This window comes from Amblyomma maculatum, chromosome 2 (assembly GCF_055883805.1).
Source record: "Amblyomma maculatum isolate TAMU_Amacu chromosome 2, ASM5588380v1, whole genome shotgun sequence".
In the NCBI taxonomy this organism is placed as follows: Eukaryota; Metazoa; Arthropoda; class Arachnida; order Ixodida; family Ixodidae; genus Amblyomma; species Amblyomma maculatum.
Genome location: NC_139345.1, coordinates 149,149,386 through 149,176,629, shown reverse-complemented (window position 1 = coordinate 149,176,629; position 27,244 = coordinate 149,149,386). Strand labels below are relative to the sequence as shown.

The window sequence follows — 27,244 nt, the reverse complement described above, 5'->3', positions numbered from 1 at the left end:
ACTGCGCCTTTCCTTGAACCAATTATTATTATTATTATTATTATTATTATTATTAATATTATTATTATTATTATTATTATTATTATTATTATTATTATTATTATTATTATTATTATTGTTTTTATCCAATCAGTGTATCTCAAGAAAATTTTTAAAATGAAAACGAAACCGAAACTGCCACATGGGTTAGACAACATTGAGCAAGCATATTCCCGCGGAAATGAGGCGCGCTGAAAGCACTGAAAGTTGCTGAAATCTAGCAGCAAAATTGGAGAGGCAATTTTCATTTCTCGTTTTGTTGACTCAGTGCAGCGTTGTTATTGGGACGTGCTTCCATTTACGTTTTCTGAAGGATAATTTTCCTTTTCTACGATGGCTCCTCAACTCAACGGCGATGTGTCTTTGCGCAAAGGAAGTTCCAAGGAGCCGCTCAGAGTTATCGTGCTGCCAGGTGCGTGAACTTGTCCTTGTTAGGCATTGGTACTCTCTTACCTGTGCTTCTCTGCTGAAGAAAATGAATTATGTTAGCTGCTAGCAAGGCTGCAGTGAGGCTAGATGGCTTTACGTTTTGATGGAAATCACTCGCTACACTAAGAAGTTGGTCAGATAAAATGAAGTGCACAGGAAAAGCGCGCACTGACAACCGAACTGTGGTTTGTTCTGAAAAAGGGTACTGATTCCTAAAGTGGTTTGTTATATCCACCAGAAAAAAAGAAATAAAAGAAAGAGCTGCGGCTGTATCTACATAACCTAGACCTTACGTGAGACATTTGCGATGCTTGCTTTTCGTCGATGTTGTATCGTTTTCGTAGCAGGATAAATGTTCCCAAAGTAAACACACTGCTTCGTCATTGCAGATTTACTTGAGGTCGATGTTCTGTGTAAGCCCCATGACTTTAAACTGGAAACATTTCAAATGGTCTGTGATTACAATTTATTTTCCACTGCTCTCGACTGAAGCAGCCATGAGGCGAATGATAAACTATCACATTTGAGCTGCTCGCGCACATTTGTAATGTCATTGCTATTTGGTTGCCATAATACACTTTGCTGCAGGAACGAAGCTTGCTTTAAGGGAGCGTGCAAATGTTTGTTGGCGCGGGATGGCTGTTGATATTCGATCGTCGCTACAGTTTATTTTTCTTCGTTGAGAAGAGTTGCAGACGTGGTTCATGAAACGCTTGCTTGGACAACAGAAGGGATGTATCGTGGCCTCAGTCGTCAGCAGATTAATACTTTCTTTAGGTTCTTTGTTTGATTCAGTACTCCGTACAGGTTTTAAAGAGGTGGTCAGCATGAGCACTGCATTTATGTCAATAATTTTCTTTTTCGCCTGCAGATCAATACGCAACCAATGATGGGCAGGTGCATAGTGTTGTCCGGCTACCTCATCCTAAAACAGGTGATTTCAATTTGTGTATTGCTAGTATGCATGCTGGGATTTGTCAGTGATAAATATATCTGTGCGTAAAAATAACTGTTACAGTATACCATGCTTTGGCCTGCACTTCTGGGTTTCTAATGGCATTTTTGCATTTACTGTACTAATAAAATTGATGCTTGCTATTTCTTGCTTTATCATTACCTGGAAAGCTTCCTGTATGGCACTTAATATGCATATCCCTTCTTATTGAAGTTTATTTTGGTAATTTCATAAACACTACATGCTCACTGTGAGTAGAGGATAAATTCTTACATAACTCACATCTTCTGTCCTATATTCTTAGAGGCGTCATCCCTTTACATCAAGGCTGACTCTGGAAAATACCTGGAGCTAGTCAAGTTTAAGGAGAAACATGGGTCCTGGATTCTCGATGACATCGTTGAACCAGGTATCCACTGTCTTTTGCGCATTGTTTTTCTTTTTAATGCAAAAATGCGTTCTGGGCCTCCACTTTGTATATTTCCAGTTTGTAAAGAATGTTATTTTGAGCTGTCAATTAACATGGGAAAACCACTGCCGTCACTTGGTAACTGTACCACCGCATGAAATGTATCTTGGCCTGGTAAGTAATTATAATTAAGTTTGTTCTTTTGTGCTATTTCATTCCCAGATTTTAACAGCTGAATGGTGGCTTTGACATGAAAGGTTACTTCAAGTCATGTGAGGCATAAAAAGGATGTTATAATGCTTCTTCATTCACTGTCATTCTTTCCCTTACGGTAGGCTGGCATGAAAGCTGCAGTCGATTAAAATAGCTGCTCTTATATACCTCACATTTTTCTGAAGTAAATGTTGGCATCAAAGCAACTACTTAATTCAGAAAAGAATATTCATGACCTAAAACTTGGTGAAATTTATTTCATTCTTTTAATTTCGGCAAAGAACTACCTTTTTTGGCAAGTGTTTCAGAAAACAGTGAGCAATGTTGAAGTGTCGATACATTTTATTTAGTCAGCTCTCAGACTGCGCTGCCATCTGTTTGATATATGCCAAGGGTTTGTTTGTTTTAGTATGGTGGGCCCTATTAGAAAGAAAATTAGAAAATACGGGTCCATTGTATGGGTGTATAAGGGTCTTGAAGCAATAAAAATCAAAGTAATGAGAGAGCTCCAAATAACAATTTTGCATAGCAGAAAATGGAGTTAAAGGAAAACAAAAATAGTTATGAAAAAAAGTAAGTAATAAGGTTGTGCTCAGCTGGCATTAAGGTTCCTAATGTATTTAGGATAGTAGGAAGGAAGAAATGGGACCAGGTTTGAGGTGGAGGTAGGCTGTAAAGGCCCCTTTTTTGTTGCTGTCCTTGTAGAGTTCTGGTGATAACCCATGGCAGGTGTCCATTGAATGGGGTGAAAGCCCAGCTAGTTCTATTCTGGCAGCTCTCAAGGCCCATAATGGAGCGATTCTCCAGCTGGAAGTCAGGGAATTTTGGGGCTATATCTTTTTCCTATAGTGAAGGCTCAGCCATTCTGAGTCTGACGCTGCCAAGGAAGCCTGACCCCTAGCCAGTTGCAAAACTTTATGTAGTGCGACATTTGGGCATTGGGTTTGTGATAACCATCTGGCTACTTGTGAACCTCATGTGGAGGCCTCACAGGAAGAGTGCAGTCTGTTGTTAAAATGGCTATGCATGTGCCATTGGTGGCTGCCCACTCTGGTGGTTTTTTTTCTGGCTTAATTATATCACATTTGCAGATACTTGTTGGACCTCCGGGTGTAGTGTGAGAGAGTGATTGCCCACTTGGAGTTCTGACTTGCTTTGGGGCCCTGATTTTGTATTTAAGGCAAAGGAGAGAGAGAAGAGAAAAATGAAAACATGGGGAGAGAATAAAGGCCATAGAGGCAGGAAAAGGTGGAGCAGAGTTGGACAAGAAATGTTTGTTACCAACTTGGGGCTTTTTATTATGTTCGTTTAACAGGAAAGGGAGGAAGCAAAATGAGAGCGTGGGGGCTAACTTCACTTACTTTCAAGCTCACCTAGGTGTCTATAAAAAGGAAATATGTTGTTAAAACCATACATTGCATGCAAGACCATGTGGGTAGAATGATGGAGTATCCATTGCCACAAACATCAGTGCAGAGTCCTATGGGGGTTCAGTAGGTATGTATTTCTTCAGCAGTCTCAACCAGCATTTTGTGCCTCTGTCTGCATTTTTTCCCTTTTTTTTTATAGCGTGAGCAGAATGCTTTCAAGTTTCGCACAAATTGTACTTTTATTGTAGTTTCCCCTGACCAGAACTGCTGCTGTAAGGTACTTAACACGGCCCAAGAACACCTGTCATAGAAATTGAAAGATTCTTTGAATTTAAAGAGGCACCACTTGTGGATTGCATCAAACAAGAACTTTTCAAAGGACACTTGTATCAGCGAACAGTTGGTGTCTTCTCTGTCATCTCATCATTCCTACTGTTCTGGAGACATTGTTGGAAAATGTGTTACCCAATCACTCTATTTTATTATTTATTTTTCCCCTGCATTGTCGACTAATTTCTGCTTGTTTAGGTGTGTACGGTACTTCTATTTGCACCTGCCATTGGTGAGTATGGTGGTAACAGCTGCATTTGCCTGCTGCTGTGTAACAGAGGCAGAGGGGATTAATAGATGTTCAAATTATAGGCATGGAGGCTCCAAAATTTTGCACAAATCTTTTTTCTTTTTCTTTGGAGTGGTTTGCAAGATAATATAGTACTATGCACGATTCATATCATCACTTCAGATGATTTGAGGTCATGCGAGTCATGCAAAAATAGGGATATAATCACTGCTTGTTCATTTCTTGTGATTACAAATTTTGTGCTTGCTTCCATAAGGGCTGATGTGGTCATGCTGCCGTTTTTTGCATTCTTCACGTGACTTCAAATCGTTTGTGTCGCAGCCATCATTTTGGCCTCGAAGAAAAGAAAAAACAATTCATTAAAAGTTATTTACCTTTTGTTAGTGCAATCCATGTCGCTGTCCATGTTTTCTAATTGTGTTTTATACCATTCCAAAAAAGGAGTAACTAAATTTGGGGCTGATACTTAATAGAGACACAGGAAGTGGAGTGTAATTTTTAAAGCAAGATTGCGAGCTCTCTACTGAACACAGCTGATTTGTACTGGCTCATGCACAGTGATGAACAAAAGTGTATGGGATGTATTGTGCATGAGCAGTTCAACGTTGTCTCACAACACATTCAGCCAGTGTCCGTGGCAGCTGATGGAGCTTGCTTCTAGACTTTTCAGTGAACGAGATATTCTGTGCTCAGAGCAAGATGGAAGGTCAAAATCAGCAGAAAAAGAACTAGTAACTGCTGGTGATTGTTAATGTGATGCCTGTCTTATGCTTGTTAAGGTGCTTCTCATTTTTTTTTTCTTGTTGCATTTTGTCTCATCCGTATTGGTGAAGATAAAAATGAAGCTTAGTTGTAAGTTCATACTTTTGTCTTGTATCGTCCCTTCTATACTTTGCCTAGCGCACCTCTACACTATAATGATGCAAGACAAACTAGAAGTGTTGAGCTTTGCTGGTATAGAAAATAAAAATGGTGAAGGATAACTAAACCAGTGCCATCTTTAAATAGTAGGGCAATATGAGCTTGTTTCATACTCTACTTCTTTGGCTTGCTTCATGCATAGTGCAGTGATTGCTTTATTTGCGATCATCCCATCTCAGAAAGGTTCTTGATCCCTTTTTTTTTATATGTAACGTGTGTGGACACACCTAGCAATGTCACATGTTTTGGGGGGCACTTGTGTAGATTCCTTCAATCTTATCTTAAAAGGACTGTATTGTATCTAAATTTATATTTCTAGTTTCTGTTCCTTGTTTCATTCTCCAATTTAAGGCTCTTTTGCAGAGTTGTGCATCATGTTTTTGTCATGTGACATCAACTTGTGTTTGCTCATTACACTTATTCTCACTTTGAGTGGCATCTGTGTTAGACATATGTATTGTTTCCTCCTATGACAGATGGGTCACTGTGTGTTGCCACTCCAATGGATCCACTGTTCTTCACTTTGGCTCTTCTCCACAAGGTATTGCAGTCCAGTTCTAAATGTATAACTATGGCTTTCTGCAAACTTCATTTTTTTTGGTTGCTGACAAATAGCCACATCCATTTTAGCTGGTGAGAGAGAAAAGCAATTAACTGCTTTTGATTTTTGATGCCTGATAATGCCAATGCAGGTATTGTTGGAGGAAAAGGCTAGCATCATGGTAGTGATGCGGTAAACTGAAGTTTTGGTAAATGCTCCGTTCTTGCTTTTAACACGCAGCTGTTCACCGTCTAAATCATTGACATACAGAATGTTGTCTGATTAAGGGGTGATTCTGCCAGCATTTTGTCAGCTACCGCAATAAAATGCATATTGGAATATCTGACCAACAAGTGAACAATGTGGGACAGTACATAGGCTTTCTTTATTCTTTTGGTTCCCTTTCTTTTAATTGTAAAATATTCGTGCATCATTTTTGTCGTTTTTGCCTTTCTAGTCTTTAACCCCCTCATCCGTTTGGGCTCATACATATTTCACTGATTTTGGAATCTTTTTCTTGTTTTCAATGGCTACACTCGTTATTGTTTATCGAACTTTTTACATCTTTTTGTGCCTAGCATTGTGTCTTATTCAACTCATGATGTGCCTTTGGTCTTTATTTTTTTTATTGCACCTCATTCTTCCCTTGCATGTATTGCTCATTTTCAGAAAATGGTCAGTTGAAGTGAGTGCGGCATTGTTTATTACTGCTTCTATGTCCCTCTCTTTATATCTTGCTTTTTGTTCAAGCTCAGCCATGTTTTAATAGCTTTGCATTGATTCTAAAATATCTTGACAGAGTGACACAAAGTTCAGGCCGCTCGGCGATTTTGTGGAGGACAACTCACATCCGCATCTGATCGATGTTGTTCGCTCCTGCTCCAGCCAGATGGAGCAAATTGCTGATGTCAAAGGTGTGTCTTCTTTTTGCCATGCTGACTGGCAGCTTTTTGCATGATAAGGTTGCCAAGCTTGCTATCAGCACTGTATGGAAACCTTTGTTGTGCTTTTTTAGCAGTTGCAGAGAAAAGAAATATGTTGCCACAGTGTTTTTGTTTGTAAGGGTAGAGGCACACTGAAGCGGATTACTGTCGATCCTTTATCATGCTCTAATAGCAAATAGGCTACCTTCGTTCAAAGCTGGGCTTTTACAAGCTTAACACAGGTTTCGCCATTTAGTGCCTTTTTTGTCAAAAATACTGTGGGGATGTCTGTGCATTTCTTTGTTCTTGCATTGTTTGAGGCTCGGCCACACTGCCATTTATGTCACAGATGATCACATAGTCCTTTTTTTGCTTTCCAACATACTTTGAACCCAGTTGTGGAAAAACAAAATAAGGTTTAATTTTGAAATTCAATAACCTTAGCAGTAAATGCATTTTTTGCAGCTGGAGAACTGTCAAAATACATAGTCTCAAAGAGTCAAGAAGCCGGTTTTTACTGAGAACAAAAAATGGGTGGAATTGTCCTTGGGTTCCTCCAAAACCTGTCTTGAAAGCAGGTCCTGCTTGTTTTGCGCTTGTTCAGTGCTTGGTGAGGACCGAGTGTACCGCTACAGTGAGTCGAAGTGCCTCGATTGGCTCACCAAGAAAGTGAAGGCTGTGGCGGCTGCGCTGGAGTCGTCCAACATCCAAGTGGCTGCCGCGTGCGTCAGTGCTGCCCTGGTGAGAAGCAAGCACGACAGCCAGCCCACTCACGGTGAGCATCCCTCTCCTTTTGCCTCACACCTCTGCTTCCCACTGCAGTGTTGGCTGCCCTGTTGAGTATTTCAAGGCACTGCACCCTTGCATGGTTTTTTTGGGGTGTAGAGGTAAAGTAACAGGCTAGTAATGTGGTCGCCCTTAGGTTTCCATATAATTTTTTGAAGGCCTGACTCTATAAGCTGATTTTTAAAAATATATCACAGGGAATAAAGTTGTTGAAAAGGTATGGTGAAACCGTCTTTTAGGCAGGCCACTCACTAATTTTGTGACAGGGACGAGGGAGGGCACTACAGACACATGGCCCTTTGCTTTTAGCGAAGCAGTTTTGGGGCTTTAACATAAAACCACATTAGTGGCAGTAATGTTACGGCAGGGGAAGTTGAGAGGCAGTCAGGTGAACTGCTTTTCACATGTTGCTGAATGGATAACCAGTGCTGTACTGAATGGAAGGTCCATCATTGATGACACACGGACAGACCTGATGATGCCATGAAAATACTGTAAAAGCCCGCATATAATACGAATTCGAATATAATACAAGGTGTAATTTCTGGATAGCAAGAATGAAAAAAAAAGTTTCCATCTGTGTATAACATGATCAAGAAAAGGGCACCAACATATTTATTTGCACCACTTTCGCAGTTGTCCTGCAAGAAATACGCTCTCGGCGCTTTTGCGTCCAATGCCACCCCACAACGGGCGTCGAATAGTGACCCATATGCTCCTCCGGTTGTTCTAAAGCTAGGAGGCCGCTTCTGGCTCATAAGCGGGATGGCAGTGCATGAGCTTCTGCCCATGATGCGTCGCACTGGCACTAGTTCGCGTCAGCACTGCATGCAGGCACGCGGCATGTGCGGCCAGGGAGTGTCCTTAGATTTAGGGTTTGCGCGATCATCAACGTCTGGTATATGTATTGTCTGCCAAGAGTCCCTTGCTGGAGACTTTATTCTGTAGAAGCTCTTCTTCGGTACCTCTACACGTGTTCAGTACACCGCATTTCTCGAAAGTGCAACCGACGTGCTACTTGGGAATGCTGGTGAAGCATCTGCCATTCGGCTGTAGGACGTGGCCAGCATGGCTGAAGAGGACCGTGAGAGAGCCGTGCAGCATACCGAGTGACCCTTTCGGCATTCCTACATCATGCGAGGTGCGATTGATCGCGAGCACCGTAGTCGCGGGGATCGCGGGGTCAGTGTGACGAAACCGAAACCATCGAAGCAGTCAGCTGATGCCGCCACTAGATAATGCCTTCTCTCGCTGGAAGCCTAATGCCAATGGCACTAATTAATAAGGAGGCCGGAACCACGAATTTAGGCTGAAATTTGTTCGGATCTGGATGTAATACGAGGCGGAAATATGGCATGATTAAATTGGGGAAAAAACCTCATATTATATGCGGGTTTTTACGGTATATATATGTGGTGCATCGCAAGATGAGGGTAGACAAGGAAGGGGACACACAAACGCTCTGAGCCATTATTTGGCCCGAGTGTCAATACTCTGCGTGCAAATGCTCTTACACCAAGTGAGTCTTCCACAGCTAGACCTTGGCAGTGCGGGAATTGGACTAGAAGAATATGAGCACCATTTTACTGCAGCGCTTGACCAACGTGTGCTCTCTGGAGAGATAACTATACAGGCAGCAAATCTAGGCTGTAGTAAAAGTTCTCTCTTCTAAGCTGAATCTGCAGCAGCTAAGGCTATAGTTGGTATGGGTGCATCTGGAAAGAAAACAGCAAGAAGAAAAAGAACAGGAAGAAATTGGGTTGCTGGACAGTTTGAAACTACACTATATTTTGCATGTTTTCTGTATACAGTTTTTTCTTTTTTTGTAATGTACATTTTTTACAGGTTGGCACTCATTTCATGGTTTTACTGCTCTTGTGGTCCTTTGTTGCATCGTATGCGAATCGAGAGGCACACTTTGCCAGCCACACTTGTTGATCCTGATGACGACTAAATGTGCTGGTGGCTTGTAGCTTGGGATTACTGGTAGTCGAACCCGGATATATCGAACCTGGATATATCGAATTTTGGTTATATCGAACTCACGGAATATCCCCTTGAAAATCCCATGCAAAAGTATAGGAAAGCCGCGTCATATATCGAACTTAATTTCACCGGTCGTTCGATATATCGAACTCCGCACCACGCACTGGAAAGTGTGCCTTCTCCAAAGATGATCGCGTCACCCGTGGCCGTTTGCCGCGTGCCGTTTTCAAGCCACGTGCGGAAGGAATGAGAGGGGACAGTTCGGCGACGGCTGGTCTGGGCAGTGCCGCGCCCATTCCCCAAAGGCGCGCGCATCTGCAGTTATCGTTTCCGGCGCGCCAACACATGACGTTTGCAAGCCATGTGCGCAGGTGTGCCCATCCTTTTGCCAAGCTTTCTCTCCTTCAGCACGTGCTACGCATGCGCCAAGCCAGCTCAGCCCGTTTTCAGACATGCATCGACGCTTTCTCCAGCGTGTGTTGCGAACCCTCTGCGCGCGCAGCGGCTGAGGTGGCTATGGTGCCTGCGGACGTTAAAAAGCGGCAGCTCATTGTTTTATTTATTTATTCTTATCGTTGTGCTGTTCGGACGTTAAGAAGCGGCAGTTTTTTTTTTCTTTTTTTGCGGGAGTCGTTTATCCTTGCATGTATGAGTCAACGAAAGCACGCGGTCGGCTGCTGCGATCATGACGCCCGCCCCAAGCGCGGCGTGATAAATCGAACCAGACTTCTACGTGCAATCAGGCCATCACGGGCACTCTGCCAAGTTCGCTCCCCGCCACCGCAGGAGATATCAAGATAAACGCGCCCCGACGTTATCGCTGCGCAGCATCTTGGCACGCTGCCAAGAAATGAGCTGTGGATGAGACGACCGAAACGGAGTGACGCGCGCCATCGACATGCAAGCGAAAACGCTCGCGAGTTCTGCCGCGGCAACACAGAAACCTAGTTTAGAGCTGCCGCAGTGGCTCGAGGAGCGAGAGGGAGTTTGAAATTTTTCGCTCTGTCGTTGCCGCTCGTCCCTGAGATCGCTCAACGCTTGCATGTGAGCGAGCTGGCCTTAACGCTTTTTTTTTTTTTTTAAATTCTCCGTGCAAAAGTGCAGGGTGGGTTCATTATGCAAGTGGGTTGCTTATGCGACAAATACGGTATCGTTTTTTGGCATCGTAAGTGCCGTCACAAGCCGATTTTTGTATATCGAATTACCAATATATCGAACTATTTTGCGATCCCCTTCGAGTTCGATATATCCGGGTTCGATTGTATTAAGTTCCAGATTTTGGAACATTGGCACCGTGGTGTGCACCACTCTCCAGACACTGCTTACTAATAAACATCTCGCTGGGGTCACAAAGGTAATCGGGTCACAAGAAATTCACATCATCAAGGTACAAACTGAAAGTCGTGAACCTGAAGCAAGGTGAGCGTATCTGCACAAATCTTCTCACAGCTGATAGGAGTCATTTCCAGCCACTGCTCAGTGCTTCTGGCCTCTATTGTGCGACTGGCCTCTACGGCATTGGTGATGTGGAAGCGGTGCTTTGTGGGCATGGCCACATTTCTCATGTTCACATCATTTGTAGTGGCACTGGAGAGTGCTTGGAATGCCTAAATCTTGACAGATTTTACGCGGCGCACTAGAGGACTCAAAGATTTTGTCATCCTTGATGTTATCATTCGGTTGCTATTGTGTAGCAGTCAACCTCCTCTACTCTAAATATACGGTGGATCTCATTCTATCTTACAAGCAACTAGTTTAGCCAAGCTGACGCCTTTGTCCTGTCGACAGTAAGTGTTCTACAAAGGCCGTCGATAATTTGTACCCTGCACAGTTTGAACAGGTCATTCTTGCTCCCTTGGAGTATGGATTGTTCAGAGCACCTGCAAATGCCTAATGCCCATTATCTTTCACTCATGAGTAATGTTAGTTTTCCTTTCTGTTTCTTTGCAAACCTTGATCTGGGTACTAAAATGCATTCTAATTTCATTGTTTGTTTGTTTTTCTTTGTCACTGGACCCCGCCGGGGTGGCGCAGTGGTTACGGTGCTCGACTGCTGCGCCCGAGGATGCGGGATCGAATCCCGGCCTCGGCGGCCACTTTTCAATAAAGGCGAAAAGCTAGGTGTCCGTGTGCTGTGCGACGTCGGTGCACGTTAAGGAACCCCAGGTGGTCGAAATTTTCGGAGTCCTCCACTACGACGTCTCTCATAGCCTTAGTCGCTTTGGGACGTTAAACCGCACAGAACCAAACCAAACCTTTGTCACTGGCTGAAGTAATTCTATGGCGATATTATCAGCACTACCAAGTGCAGTATTGCACCAGCCGACGAGTAAGGCTGAGTACTATAAGACTATGTTGCACAGAACTGCTATGTTGTCTCAGGCCATGTATGGTGTTGAGTAGTTAAGTTCACAGTTCTCTAGTAACACTGCACCATGGTATCTCGTTGGGACAAGTGACACGTGTATTAGTGTCGACTTTACTCTGTGCTGGTTTGCACTGTGACAGTGAAACGTGCATTGTCACATTGTTTCTACTCGCTGTGTCCATTTCAGAGGAATACATGCTGACGGCACATTCGATTGTGGCCGATTATGTCCCACCTGCATTGAGCTTGCTGCTGAAGTCTTCACTGGGGTATGTATTGTGAGCAGCAATAACCAAAACATATTTTGTTGTAATGGGAAACCATTACGATGCATCAGGTTGCCTCTAGACGTTCAGTTGCATTTGCAGAGGAAGCTTTCAAAAACAAGGTCTTGGGAACTTTGTTGATCGCTGACACATGCGTATAGTATGTTCACGTACATGGCCCATCAAAACTGTGTCCATAAAAACAACAAAAAACTTTCTACTAACCTTCAGTTTTTGCTAGACAAGCAAATGTGGCACCATGTCCACTGGGTACAGTTTTCCTTATCTAGGCAGCTCATCGGCTGCACAGCGATATGCAGCAGGAAGATTTATTAGCTGATCGCATTGACAACTGGTAGATGCAGTAAGTTTTTGTAACTGTCAATAACATAACTTCAAATTTTGGTTGTGTATGTTTTGTTTTTTTGTAATGACGTACAAGATATTAGTAAACTTGTCTGGTAATAAAAGAGGGCCCCTAAAGCTCTGTTGCCAAGCAAGTAGGTAGGTTTATGAGATTGATTGATTGATTGAATGTCCTTTATAGAATGGGAAGGCTCATGGCCATGGATGGGGATAAAGGGGAGTAGACATAATCTTCATTGTTTAGGTCGTCACTCGAATCACATTGCTCTAACCAGGCCACTAAGCGAGCCATACTTGGCAAATATCAACTGTGTGGTAGCATCAGTTTCTAGAAGGGAACGGTAGTTCAGGCGGTAGGGTTCGATCTCGGGGCGTCCAGTAGAAAAAGCAGGGCATTCCCAAAGCAAATGAGATATGCCGCCGCAGGTTAGAGTCGTACAGTGGGGGCTCGTAATCATTTTCTCCGTATACTGACGCCAGCGGGCCATAATACGTGGCGTGTAAGCCACATGGGCGATGAGCTTATTCAAAAATACTTCTTGACTTCGCGTGAGGTGGGTTCTTCTCGTAAAAGGTCTGATGTGGCCACCTGCATGCGATGCTGACTGAGGCTACGAAGACTGGTCCGAGTATAGTGCATTAGGGCAAGAGAAGGGGTGAGTTGCCCGCCCAAGGTCGAATAAGGATGAAGCAAGGGGGGTGGGGAAGTAAATGTGGACATCCCACCTGCCAAGGCAGCCGCGGCGTGTGCCGCCGCATTGCCCCCTGATTCGTCCGAGTGACCTGGGGTCCAGTGAATAGCGACAGTTCTGGTCGCGAGTTGGTGGCGTTTAAGGAGGCGCTGTATAGCCGTAGCTGTTGCATCTTGTGAACCCGGAGTAGTGATTTTCTTGAAAGCTTCAAAGGAATCAGTAAGAATACGTATTGACCCAGTTCCGGTGCAAGGCACTCCTGACAAGGCTCCCCAAATCGCGAGGAGTTCAGCGTGAAGAGGGGTACCCTGAGGTAGATGGCAGGCATAAGCGCCTGAAAGGGAAGGGTTGTCATCGCATACCCAGGCCATAGATGCGAATTCTCTTGTAATCGATGCGTCGGTGTATATGTCAGTCGTATCAGGGACTCGCTCTTGTCGGTGATGGGCAGCTAGGAGCTCCCGGGGAATGACAAAATCGCGGTTTATAGGTCAGCGATGGACGCGTGTGACTACTGGCATCTCCCAAGGGGGAAGTGATGCATATAGGGCTGGTGTTTTGTCTTTACGCTGTTCATCCCAGGCCAGCAGGCGACGCCCCTGGACAGTGTTCTCAAGACGTATTCGATGACGTGTCTGTGACTCGGTAACGATGGTAGTGAGCGGTGGAAGAGCGGCCAAACGCTCAAGTTCGGCTATAGGAGTGTGCTTAGGTAGACCGGTAATAGTGCATAGTGTTGCGCGATGAAGGCGTTCGACCTTAGCGAAGTCAGTCTTCGACAGTTGGAGGACGGGTGTGCCATAGAGGATTTTTCCGACCACTGCTGCTCTGGCCATCGCACGGCAGGCATGCTGCCGCGCACCGCCGTGCCGGTTGGACAGGCGATGAATAGTATGTAGCAGTGCTGGCCAAAGGCGTTGTAACTGATGAACCCATTTCTGGGGGCTGTTGCAGCTTGATATGGGCAGGCCAAGAATGCGGATTTGCCCATTTGAGGAGGTGATGGTGTTGCCTCCGATGCGAAGATGGATCTGCATACTGGGGTTGGTTTTATGTTTTCTGTCGATACTAATCAATTCTGTTTTATGTGGTGCGAGTTCGAGGCCAATTTTGGTTAGTGTATCTTCAAGACAAAGAAGGGCCGCCTGAAGTTCAGTCTCCATAGAATATTTGTCTATGTAATCCGCTGCCTCAGTCCAGACGGTAATATCATCGGCATATATAGCGAATCTTGCGCTTGTGCTGATTTCCAGATTCTCGGCGACGCGTGTCATAGCCAAGTTGAACAATATGGGTCAGAGAATGGAGCCCTGAGGTACACCCCTGTCCTAGTAATAGGTTTTGGGCACCCATCCCGGAGCTTTGCCATGTAGCTGAATGGGTCTAGATGTCAAAAAGTTGCGGATCCAGATTTGGGCACGATTACTAGGAAAGTGTTTGGCGAGTTCCTCCAGAATAACCTCATGGCGAACATTGTCAAAAGCTTTGTGTATATCAACAGCCAGGAGATAGTCAGGTAGCGTTTTACGATGAGCTCTATTCAGAACTCTTCGGAAAAGCCAAAGGCAGTCATGCGTTCCGAGGTTAGGGCGGAAGCCGGCTTGAGCTGGATGAAATCCAGGACTGACGTATTCCATGTAGTGACTAATCCGGGTATGCAGCAGGCGCTCGATGAGTTTACAGAGATGTGAAGTCAGTGCAATTGGACGCAAATTACTAGGAAGTCGAGGGTTTTTGCCAGGTTTAGGGATAGGAAGAATAAGAGAAAGCTTGAGGTTATCCTTAATGATGTCGAGAAGGGCATCCTGGGCTGCCGAGTCGAGATTGCGAAGCTCCTGCCAACTGACTCGGTCATGCCCGGGTGTGGCGCGAGCTCGGCCTCTTCCGAGGGCTGCTTGCAGTTCTCCCTTTGAGAATGGGCGATCCAGGTCTGGATCAGGGTCTCCGACTGGGAAAATGGAAACTGCTGGTGGAGGCGTTAGGCTGGCGTGTGGGAAAAAGGTGCGTATAACTTCATCTTCAACATCAGCCGGGTTGCCATTGAGAAGGAGATCGGCGAGAGGTGGTGCCCCGCGTGCCTTGCCATTTAGGCCACGAAAGATGCGCCAAAGTTGTGATAGGCCCGGTACTTGTCCAAGACGGTCGCATGTAGAGTGCCAAGCCTCACTTTGCAGGTGAAGCTGGTATGCCCGGATAAGCTTGAATTGTCGTCGAAGAAGCACGAGATCTTTGTGACGTTTTCCACGTATCCGAAAACGTTGCGTGAGGTGATCTACGCGACGCCAAAGGTTAGCCAGGTGAGCATCCATGCCAACTGTGGAATCGTCACAGGGGATATATTCGAGAGCTTGATTGCGGGCATCTCGGAGTACAGACAGGAAGGAGTCAATATCCGAGAAGGGGGTCGTAGTATTAGCACGAAACTTGTCCCAGTTGAAAAACGAACGTGTTGTCCGAACGCGAAGACATTTACCATTGAGAGTGAGCAAGATGGGCAAGTGATCACTACCCCAAGAATTAGAAAGGACTTCCCAGCGCCGAAGAAGACGCGGTGATGAGAATCTAAGGTCCAGTGTAGTGTCTGCTTGAGAGGGATGGAGACCGATACGGGTCGGCACGTTAGGTTCGTTGCACAGGGTAAGAAGAGTTTGATCAAGGGCGTCATATAGGTGTTTACCACGTTGATTAGGCTGAGATCAGCTCCAGGCTACGTGATGTGCGTTGAAATCTCCGCCAATAAGAATAGGATAAGGGTGTGCTGCGTTTTCAAGGTCAAGGAGCCAGGTACAGGGTTCTGCCATGACGTTACCTGGCCGGAAATAGGCCGATGCTACGACGAAAGGTTTTTGGCCAGGGGGGGAAGATTTTTACTGCAACAATCTCACGAGTGGAAGAGCAAAGGGACTGAAGCGAGAGCTGAGTGGAAGGACAATCGTTTCGGGTTAAGACGGCCGCCTGTCCCTCTGAACGGCCGTTTTTATGTTGGATAGTAGGTGTCTGGTAAGTGCAGTAACCAGGAATTTTACAAGGACCGCGCGTTTCTTGAAGAAGTATGAAAAGAGGACGGCGCTGAGGCACAAATGTACGAAGGGTAGGATCGTTCTGATTGAAGCTTCTGCAGTTCCATTGAATCCCATGAGCCATAGTACTCATGAAAGGGGCACAGATTTACGGCGCTTACTATCTTCTGTGAGTGTGGTACGTTGGAACTCTTCAAACATAGTCTGCAGATGGCTCTGCATGGAAGTGAGGGCAGCAGTAAGAGTTGCATTCACTTCCTTTCGCAGAGTTTCTTCCAGCTTCTGTGTCTCTTGGGCGCGTTCCTGTCGGATTAGCCCGAGCATGTGGGTATAGGCGGAATCAGACGCTGTGACCGGTTGCGGCTGGCGGGTAGGCGAACGGCTTTTGCGGCCCTTCTTTGAGCGGCTGCGCTGCGGAGTCTGGGAATGAGTTCGGGTGTCCACGGTTATCTTGTCCTTAGTTATCATCTCCCGGAGACGCTGATTTTCGTGGCGTAGTTCAGATATTTCTGCTCTGAGGCTCTCAATGACCTCGGCTAAACCTGGAGAAGAGGTCTTTTCAGCATATGATACATGTTTGGAGACAGTATGTGAGGATGTCACCTGATGCGTATTCGGATCATTCGACTCCTTAGGTGCCGATTTGTCGACAGGCTTTGCATAAGCTCGAGCCGGGCACTGGGCACTCAGGGCGATATGCGTGGAAGCGCCGCAGGCTACGCAATGAGGAAACTGCTTGCAGCCGGGGTCCTCAGGGTGCGGGTTCTTACCGCAATCCCGACAAACGGCAGGAAACGAGCAGTATTTGGCTACATGGCCGATGCGGTGACAGTTATAACATGCGACTGGGCGCGGGCGGTATTCACAGATTCGTGTAATCTCGTAGTCGAATACTAGCCGAGAAGGTAATGTGTCTGATGCGAAGGTCAGAAGTAGCAAATTTGTTTTGCCGAGCATGCGTATGTCTGTGATTTCAGCTGTCTCGCAGCGCAGATGTGCCATGATATAGTCCATCGTGAGGCCTTCTCTAATTCTGATCGCACCTCGCGTGCTGCCAACCGCAGGCTGCTTCAGTGGGGACTTGTCCACATCGAACGCTTGGACAGAATCCCGCGTTCGCGCGATTAAACGGGTCAATGTACACAGCTTCTTGAAATGCTCAGCGTCCCTGACAGTTATGCGGATGCAGTTAGCAGCAGAATCAAAGCGGAGAATGGCCATATCCGAAAAATACTGAGACGGAGCGCTTTGCTCTATTGCGTTGGTAATAGCCTGTTTCGGGATGTTTGTGACATGCACTTTGTTAAGTGGCCTGATCAGAACAGTGAAATGAGGACGACTCACCCGTTCTGTGTGCAGACGTTGCGGGGACACTTGACGCTTGCGATACGTTGAAGTCATGCTGCATCCTGTAGCTGTCTTAACCTGAGCAGGAGGGCTTGCAGAGACAGTCAGAGCTGCGGCATCCATTTCCTCGTGCACCGTCGGCAATAGCGGGTAGTCAACGCTCCCTGTAGCTTGTGGCGTTTGTGGCGTCGGAGGCAGCGTTCGGCTGGATGCGAAGTACGGCGCCGCGTCCATCTGCTCATGCCCCGCCGGTAAGAGCGGGTAATCACAACTTCTTGTAACTTGGCTTGACTGTGGGGTTGTAGTCGGTGTAACCTGTGGCGTTTGTGGTGTCGGAGTCAGGGTTTGGCTGGATACGTAGTATGGCGCAGCATCCATCTGCTCGTGACCCGCCGGTAATGGCGGATAATCGGAACGCCTTGTAACTTGGCTTGACTGTGGGGTCGTAGTCGGTGGTTGGCACGGAGTGAAGGTCGCCGGGCGTAAAATTTTGAAGGTCACATCTTCCGGATGCGCTGTGGCGGCAGCGCCGCCCGGCTGTGGCCCGGGAGCAGCCGTGGTCGTGGTGGGCCCTGAGGGCGTCGATTAGGCTTAGCCCGTCAGAAACGCTAGTCCTTGAAAGCTTCGAATCGAACAGCGAGCCGAAAATAAAATTGTTGCAAACAGGTGCCGAACACCTTCACTGACCGTTTCGAGTGGGTTCAGGCCATATCGGGTCTAAAATCCACATACACAATTCGAAAAACACGGAGCCGAGGTGAACCATGTCAGCTCGCTCTCAAGGCGGAGTGGCTAATCTTATGAGAAGCATATTGCAAAAACACAGGCGTTAGCAGCATTAGCAAGCTTCGTGGGTAGAGCCCCTGCTGGCATGCAGCTGCTGTAGTGATGGAGGCCCGATCGATCAGTCTGCATTGATTTTTCCCGAGTGCTCACCAGAGAGCACTGCCCCCAATGCTTTGTCGTGGCCTTTGGTGTGTGAGGGACTGCCATTTCCCCCCAAAGGAACTTTACGCTATTGTCATTGCTCTATCTATTCATACTTTGTAACCCTATCGTCTGTACTCGCTCTGATAAGCTGTGGGGTTGCACCTGTGACATACCAATGCATTCATCAGCAACTTAACCTACCTTTGGGATTACTGCGAGAACTTTGTATGCTAGAGGTTCCTTCTACAGCTGCCAGTGCTGAAGAGTTTCCAACATAGCCATCTTCCTTATTTCTATCCTTGAACGTTAGTAGCCCGGTGTCTGGAAGCATTCTCTGGCAGCTTCATTTGTTTGAAGCCTACTAGAATCGAAAAATTACTAGCATGCCTCTGGCAGGTGACGTGTCCAGATTGGTCGGAGAGTTATGTGGTGTCAAGAGACCCCCTCTCATGGTCGAGTCGGAAAGAGCTGCCAGCTCAGACAGCTCTTTTCATATGGAAGCATAAGATGGAAACTGAACAAACCTGGCAACCTCGAGTCAGGAATGCTACTGCTAGGTGATGTATATGCATGTGGTGCAAAGGAGAAGGGAATAGGCGGAGCGCATCAGCCAGAAGAGGCGAAGAGTGATGCGGCTGCTTTGGCACACACCGATGCAGTGTTTTATCGGCATGCACACTCACTCGCTCACACACGCACTTGGTCGGCGTTGCTTGCTACTTAACCCTTTCGCTGCCGGGTTTTTTTCTCGTCACTGCACTCCCCCTGCCGGCTTTTTTTTTTTTTTAAGGTTAGTTTCGTGAAAATTTTATGTTAGTAACGCACTGCGATGCTCTGCAGGACATGTAAACACTTTTATTCAGAATAACCTTATAGATATTGCACTGAATACAAAAAATAAGAACTAATTAACAAAACAATTATTTCCTTATTAGGATGTCAAGGTGTTTAGAAAACTTTTTTGGTGTGGTACTGTTCAAAACAAGGCACCACACAGACACCGCTATCATCGGAGTCCGAATTCATAAGAAATTCCTGAATGTCTTCGTCTTTCAAACCGCGGACGCACGCGGAACGCTGCCTCGCCATGGCTGCTCTGCCGAGGCCAAGACCAAGAGACGCATCTAAACAAATGCGCCCCATCTGTTGCTTAAAATTTATACATGTTTTATAAATTTATGTGTCTTCTCCATAGATGGCGCGACATGCTTGCATAGTTTTTTTTTTTACACGAGTATAATTGGGAGCGGCAGGGAGCGAGTTAAAAAGTCAGAACGAGTATACTCGGGAGAAGCAGGGAGTGTGCATGTGTGGACACAAGAGTTATCTCGGGAGTGGCAGTGAAAGGGTCAAATCACTCCCTGTATACCACAGAGAGGAAATTAGGTCAGCCAGGCTCACTGGTACAGAACAATAAATTATTCAGAAACAAACATTAATATTGTATTTAAAGGAGTATAGACACCTAATTTTTGTTTATATGTTTTATCCTTTGTAATGATGCGTAACACATCACCATGGGCTGTTTGCCGAAGACTGCTAAATTATAAATTATAATCGAATATAAATACTGTTACAAATTATTGATTTGTAATAATCATTATGAACTGTAAATTCCATTATAAATGTATAATTGAATTTATTTCCTCACCTGTTTCCATTTCAACAGGCGAGCAGTGGATATAATGTCGAAGTTAAGTCTGGGTCATGCGAGGGACGAAATAAACTGCAATATAGTTGCTCCTTTGTCTTTAATTTATTGCAATGTGGAAGTGAGTCTGCCTCAAGAACAGGAGTCACAAGTGAAGGAGCAGTGATACCTACACTTAACTTTGGTGTCAGTACCATTGCTGAACTGTTGAAAATGAAGCAGGCGAGAAAAAGTTCAATTAAAATACTATTTAGCTGCTGTAGGCGAGTACCACGTGGTGATTCATATTCAGTAATGTCTTACATGTAAATTTGCCATTTATACTCTTTTAACATATATGACAGCATAATCATGTACTAGTATGCTGCAGAAAAAAAATTGTACACACGGTTAAATCTCAGACAGCAGCGCAGAATAGTTTTGCTAGTGCAGTTCCCATCAAAAATGTTCAACCAACTAGCCCCCATCGCTGCTTTGCTAGCACAGACAATGGACCCAATGTTAGGGAGTGTGTTGGCGATCGTCTCTGAATTTTTTGTTGTTGTGGGTAATGCCAGCAAATCGGTTTCTACGGAAAGTGCTCGAAATGCATGTCTCTCGCTTGCAGCTTGGACACGAAGCCAGCAGCTGACAAGAAGCAGAAGGAACCCGGCTCACCTCCACCTAAGGTAGGGTGGCAAGTGATTGCGCCTTTTCTCCACTCTTCTATTGAAAGTTCAAACTGCGCAGAAACAAATTGGGACAAAGCAAGTAGCAGACGTCGCATGAACTGCCGCAGACCTCCAAGTTCTTCCTGGATGTCCGAAGAATGCCTGATTAAAACAAATGTTGCATAAAGGCAAGATAAACATAACACAAAGGTGCAGTATGGTTACAAAAGAAAAAAACACATATTCTCCAATTTAGAAATAAATAATCTTTGATTAGATCTTCCCTTTACCTGCTATGATTTACCTGGTATAAACTGACCCTGTCTGGTTTTCTGAAATAAAATTGAAAGCCTGTGCCAGGCTATTTTTTATCCATCTGTTTTTGTTTTATGCCATCCAGCTACATGCCAATGGATGTATAAATGAAATTGGACGTCACTTTTCATTTTTTCAGAAACAAAAGACTGAGCCTGTGGAACCACTGGAGGACTACACCAAAGGTGCATCAAAGGATGTCATGAAGACTGCTAAGGTAACCTCAGTTCAAAGCAGGCATGCATTGCAGACTGAATGGTATCACTCAAGTTTTGCTGGTTGCTGTCATGCTTGGCCAAATTCGTCCTTCTGCAAGTGATGCAGTATACTAGTATAGACTCTAGAGCCAGCTACATTTTTTTTTTTATGTAAGTGTGATGGGCATCTGCCTAGCCGTGTTCATATGGCTGTGCACAATATCTGCACAGCCTTTGCTTTGATGCATATGCAAAAAGCCTGCTGGCTGTAGAGCTTAGACTCGGTTCTCCTCTGATCCCAATTCAATTTGTATAAGAGCCTCTGTGGTGCAGTTACCTTTGGGGCTGATGCAAAAAGCTTTTCATTGTCAGTGATGACATAATTATGCATCGACTTTCACTTCTTTAGGTGATGCAACATTTTCTTTCATGTATATATATGCAATGTAATGACAACTGTTGATGCCTTAAAGGGCCACTGTCCAGGGAAGGCCCTTTTAAGCAAAGGAGCCCAGTGTTTTGATCAGGTACCGGAGATAGTCTGTGCAAAATGCTACAGTGACACGCGCGCCGCAAAGCATCGAAAATACAATTCAAAGCTCTCTCATGCTCTCCTTTGGGAAGCCAGCTTCCCTGTTTCCTGCGCTGGCCCGACGGGCCCCAGTAATGACGTACGTATCGCGAACGACGTCCATTGGTCCGTCTCGCTAACTGACGGGAGAAGGATGGGTGTCTACCGCTCGCTGCGCGCTTTTCCCTAGCCACGGCCAGACTGAATCCAGCGGCGCGTGCTCCCTCGGCCGATTTTTTTTTTTTTTTTTCGCGCTCGCGGAGTGCCACGCCCCATCTCCCGCCAAACGCGGAGGAGGAAGGGGAATTTGTCTTGCGGAGGCTAGACGACCTCGGGCAGGAGAGTGAAAAACCTTTGCGAGGGAACGGAAGGAGAGAAGGATGACAGAATCGGGTGATTGCGGTGGCTGTAACTGCGTTATTAGTTACTCTTTTCAAAAACATTTTGCGGCCTTGCGTTCTAGGGGCGAAGTCTCACAGTCACCGGGGAAGAAAATATTTTCGACCGGAGGGTGGACAGTGGACCTTTAAACTCCCAGTATTGGAACTTTCAGGGTAAATAGTCAGTGTTTGCTGATGTTTCGAAATTGTCAATGGTTTGGAGTGTTCCCACATCATTTTGTAAAATCTCTAATCTACGCACCATTTCTGTCACAAATGGACATGCTGGAACAGGACTCTATGTTGTGTTGTGCATAGGGCCACTGGAGACTCTCGCATAAACATGCTGAGTGCCACAATATTGACAAGCCTGGTTTCGATCAATGAAACTATATTCCGTCCTCTCATTTACATTGACATTGTATAGCATGGAAACAGGTTGGTCCTTCTTGGGAAAAAACAACCCTCTGAGAACCATCAGTGGATAGAGTTTGACCTAATATGTAAGGAGGGCTACTGTTGATTTACTATTAGGCAGGTTTTCTCAGTGGGCTATAGGGTTTATGTCCTACTAACTTCAAAAGTACCTACCACTATCGCTCAGCTATGCACCTTTTAGGTGGTATTTATGGTCTCATTATGGAGGTTACAAGCAACATAGACTAAGGTGGAGCATTTTGTCACAAGCAAGGACCACTTTGCAAAAAAAAAAAAAGAAAATAGAAGTTTTACACACAAACAAGTTGAGCCACCAGGCAGGGTTAAACAATATGCAACAAGTTATGTTAGAAGCTATTCATAATATCTGAATCAGTGTCGGTGAAGTCATCTTACATTGCTTGTAAGCCCCTGGCTACCACAGGACTTGCCCGCTGCTGTGTAAGATTGTTAGACTGACTTGCAGGTCACGTGCCATAAAACTCCTTAGGCCTTACTTGCACGCTGGCGACTGGCAACGTGATCAGCAATTGCAGAATGTTTATCAACTTTCTGCAATGTGGCATCTATTCTTCTGTTTCTGTCCACGTGCACATTTTCTCCCCCCATGCTACTTTCTTTCCATTGCTTCTTTTTTCCTTTTTAGTCTCTTTTGAGTTCTGCCATTAGTGTGTATTTTTTCTTTCGGTAGCTCTGCATCATCTATGGTCTTTGTTTTTGTTGTTTGTGATGCATCACTGTGAAGCCAGATTTGCTGAAGTGCTGTAGAGTGCATAAAATACTGCATTTGTAGAGAGTAATGGTAAATGCAATTTTTTTTTTTATCTCTTGCATGACAATCCACTGTTTCACAAAAGTTCTAAGTTTCCGCTCCCATTTGTTGTAGCCTATGTCATTTGGACGTCATTGCAGGAGCCAAAGCTCACGGCCAGCCAGAAGAAACTGCAGAAGGCGGACAAGACGGGCATAAAGAGCATTTCTAGCTTCTTTACAAAAAAGTGAAAAATGACATGTTCGGTGTTTAGTTTTTACAGTACCTGCCTGTAGACCACATGGACTAGCAAAGCCTCGGGATATTGTGGACTAGAACTTGTGGACCCATGTTGGCCGGCTGGCACTCGGGTCCTTGTTGCATTTGGCTGAGATTCGTTACTAAATGAGCCAGCATTCTTCAAGCAGCCACTTTTGTTAATTGTAAACTGCAGTTGTCAGACTTGTGGTTTTACATTAAAAGGCACTGTCCCACCAATGCAGAGTTCCAGGAGTTCATCAAGAAGTGATTTGTTGCTCCTGATGATGTTCCAAGAAATTTGTTGGTTGTCGTCAGTTTTTTTTTTCTTTTTTTTTTTTTTTTTTTAGCAAAGTTATTTTTTTACAGTGTGCCATATGTCTACCTCACAACCTTGGTATTATGAACATTTCTTTGCTTCCTCTGAGCTTTGCAGGGGTGAAATGTCACTTTTTTTTCTTTATTGTCAGAACTTTTAGAGATGGGCATTTATAAAATATTGGCAGAGATAAGAATGGAAGCGCAGAGGACTGACTAGTACATGTATGAAATTTGTAATCCTGCATAGTAGGAAAAGGGGCAGAGGTGCAAAATGGAAGGATGAATTCAAGTATCGTATTTACACATAAATTACTTGACCACGAATATGTAACACACAGCGTTGGGGAGAAAGGTAGGGTTGTGACCTCACATCATTGCCAAAATATTACGACTATAATGCGATTTCATCTTATTCAAGGCAACTACAGCCGGAAACCAACAAAGAAACGGAGACTGCACAGAAAAGTACGGAAGCAGGGAACATGTCTATTATCTAAGAGGCAACACTTCAGATGCACAGACGACGTCAAGCACAGCGAAGGCTCGGACAAGTGTCGTAGCAGCCACTGTCACCAACGTGCTACCACTACCTAATGTTTGCTGAATGCTGTGGTTTGCCCTTCTTTCTCTTTCCCTACCACACTCTTCTACGGCATGCAGATCTCTTCATCTGTCCGCGCCACCTGCTTTCAATGTTTGGACAGTGTCACCCTTTCCTTTGCATATGAGTGCCGCGTGACCCAAATGCCTTTGAAAAGTTGGCATCTCCTAACTGCTCGCAAGTCCAGTCGTGAAGCTAGCTGTGTCTTGAGCAATGGGAAAAAAGAAAACGTGTTATAATCATGCCTGGGTTCTGACTATTATGCGAGATGCTTTCTAAAACAGGATAAACTAAGTAAAATAAACTCCTATGGTGTAAATACGGTAAATGATTTTATGGCGAAAATTCTGGTATAAACAGTACAAGGAACAGCTTTTCCCCGCATCTACAATGCCACCGTATCCATCCTAGCGTCCTTGGCAGCTATGCCTCATCACCTAGCTGTTGTCTTTAGCATAGCAATACGGCCTTGGAAAAATAAGGATGTTAAAATTTAGATAGGGGGTCACTGTTCGTTTGTTTGTTTACTAGTGCCAAGGAGCAGACCCAAAAGGTGATAGCAACCATCGTGTAACTAGGCCAGGCCCATGTCCCAGCAAAAATTTTCAGCTCAACAAGGCAGCAGTACAGGCACAGCAGGGTAAAATTACAAAAAACAAAAATTATTGTATCTTAACTACTACTTATCAAAAGTAAGAATGTCGTTCATATCCCGATATTGAGGCATGGCAGCACAGATTATCCCTTCATTGTGCTGCTTTAAAGTGATTAGCCCTGTCTGTTATATTTAACTAATTCCTAACCACAGAGTTCCTGGGGCCCTACTTTATGCTGTCCCTTCTCTGTCTTTGGACGGTGCACAGTGCCTTGAGAAATATAGTGCTTGGCCCCTTTCTGGCTTATCAGTGTCCGTGAGTAATCCTGCTCCTCGAGTCCGTTTCAAGTCTAAGTCACTCTGAAACTGCGTTAAACACTTTCATTTTCGTTAAAAACGTTTTGCCATGGTGCATCTAGTTTATTCACTTTAAATACGTTTTCCAAATTTAAATCTGTCATGTACTTTTGAAAAGTATACTGCTTGGCTGCACTGTTGCTACAAGAAAGGATATACTTAAAAAAGCTTGCATAGCAAAGCTGAACGCACATCAGATAGTCTCATTCCTGTTCATCAGCTGACGTTGGACAGTTGCACACTAAGAAACTTAATTAAAGCGAGAAGTCAGTATAAGCTGATGTTGAACCTTTCCACATCTCAGTGTGTCTGTTGTCCTTGACTTGTTGCCTTTGAAAATTGACTCTTCTCACTTGAGTGCGTGTATAAGTACTTTGCAGCGCACGAAAGCCGAAGCTACTTTCACATGACACTTCCACGTCTGTGCGTCTTCTCCTAGCTCTGCCCCTTTTTAAACTCCAATGGTTGTACGTTGGAAAATGCTGAGTAGTGGAAATTATTCTGGAGCCCAAACTATGCCCCACGTCCAATCTGACAGTTATATACAATGTCTTAACCACAATTGCAGTTTTAAGATGAAAGTGTTTAATGGCTCATGACTCGCCAGTGTCATGTGTCCGTCCATGCGTGCATCCGTGAGAAGTGTCCCACTTCGAGAGAGATTCTGCAGGATACCGCGAGATTGTGACGTCGTCATGACGTCGCATCCGGTCACCTGTAATAATCGGAACTTACGTCATCACGATGTCACATCTGGTCGTGACGTCACGTCTGGTATTAGCCTTCATCGCCTTTAAAGTGCCCTACTATAAGCGAAAGGCACCTGCCTCGACGGCTCGACCATGCCTGGAAAACATAGACGAAGCCATTTTTCGCCAACTGCTCGTAAACTGCCTCCAAAGCATTGACTGCATTCTTTGCTGTATCAAAATGACATCCTTTTAGTTTCTTTTTTGCTGTGGCAGCCAAAATGGGTCACAGCTAGGGGCCAGGTCAGGACTATAAGGTAGGTTAGGGACTGTAGCAATTTTTTCATGAATTGGACCAGAGTTTTCGCAATGCAAACCCTTGAGTTGCCGTGGTGCAGTTTCCAATTTCCCACTGGCTAAGGCCTTTTTATTGAGATGTGCGTCTTTATCAGCATTTCCAGAACACTTGTTCAGTACTCTGCATTTACCGTCTGGCCTCTAGGAGCTGCATAGTTGTACAATCCTCATTGCCTTGTTTGCCATCATTTTCACCTTGGCCTCCAATGGTCGAGGCTCAACTTTTTAACCCACTGAGCACTTCATCTCTGGGCCATACCAGTACACCCATGTCTCATCTGCAGCAACTTGTCTTCCAGCATCTTCCTTTCTTACCCACTATACTTCCATCGGGACAAATGTCTACACGATTTTGTTCCTGGACTGGCGTAAGAAGGGGGGCATCCAATGAGCACAGATTCTCGACATGTGGAGATTTTCATCAAAAATCCTGTCGATGCTTTATACTAAGTCATCCATTATTAGGAATTTTGTATGATAGTGACGCATCCACCAACCTTTATCACTGCACCTGCTGTGCTGATATTTTCCCCAGAAACCCCTGTAAAAGGTGCACTACTGCCCTCACACAATTGAGGCTAATGCGTCACTGTGCCGAAATTGCTGTCATTCTGCTTCTATAACTACACTCTGACTTGTGCATTGAAGGTTGAGTTGATTTACATTGAATTGGATTTATGTCCAAACTTCCGCGGTGTCGTTCCTTTGTACACTGGTGCGTCGAACTGGTTGGGCCATGTATACATGGGACAATTCTACTCTGATATATTGCTGCATTGGGCACAATCTGAAATATGTAAAAGTTGTGCTGAAGAGCGCAAAATATCTAGATATAAACAAGTTGGGCACAATACTTAATTAAGATTATGTTGGACCTTAAATGTGTGTTTATGCAGTGTTCTGCAACTTTATCGGAAACATTAGGAAAAATTCTCCTGCCTCAGCCGGAGAGTCATTTGCGCTGAAACCGCA

At 45.0% G+C, this 27,244-nt stretch overlaps 1 protein-coding gene across 2 annotated transcripts; it reads left to right on the top strand.

Moving 5' to 3' along the window:
* The first annotated feature begins 209 nt into the window (after positions 1-209).
* Positions 210-23,657, top strand: LOC146200150 (ribonuclease H2 subunit B-like). Of its 2 annotated transcripts, none has more exons than XM_084595384.1 (10): positions 210-451; positions 1,340-1,402; positions 1,728-1,832; positions 5,393-5,457; positions 6,257-6,371; positions 6,985-7,155; positions 11,708-11,789; positions 20,400-20,460; positions 20,897-20,974; positions 23,230-23,657. In XM_084595384.1, exons 1-10 carry the CDS (start codon positions 373-375, stop codon positions 23,311-23,313), a joined length of 903 nt encoding a protein of 300 aa, XP_084451510.1. In that variant the 5' UTR covers positions 210-372; the 3' UTR covers positions 23,314-23,657. The 2 variants fall into 2 exon arrangements, with proteins under 2 accessions (XP_084451510.1, XP_084451509.1); XM_084595383.1 differs by having other exon boundaries at positions 23,256-23,651.
* The last annotated feature ends 3,587 nt before the right edge of the window (positions 23,658-27,244 follow it).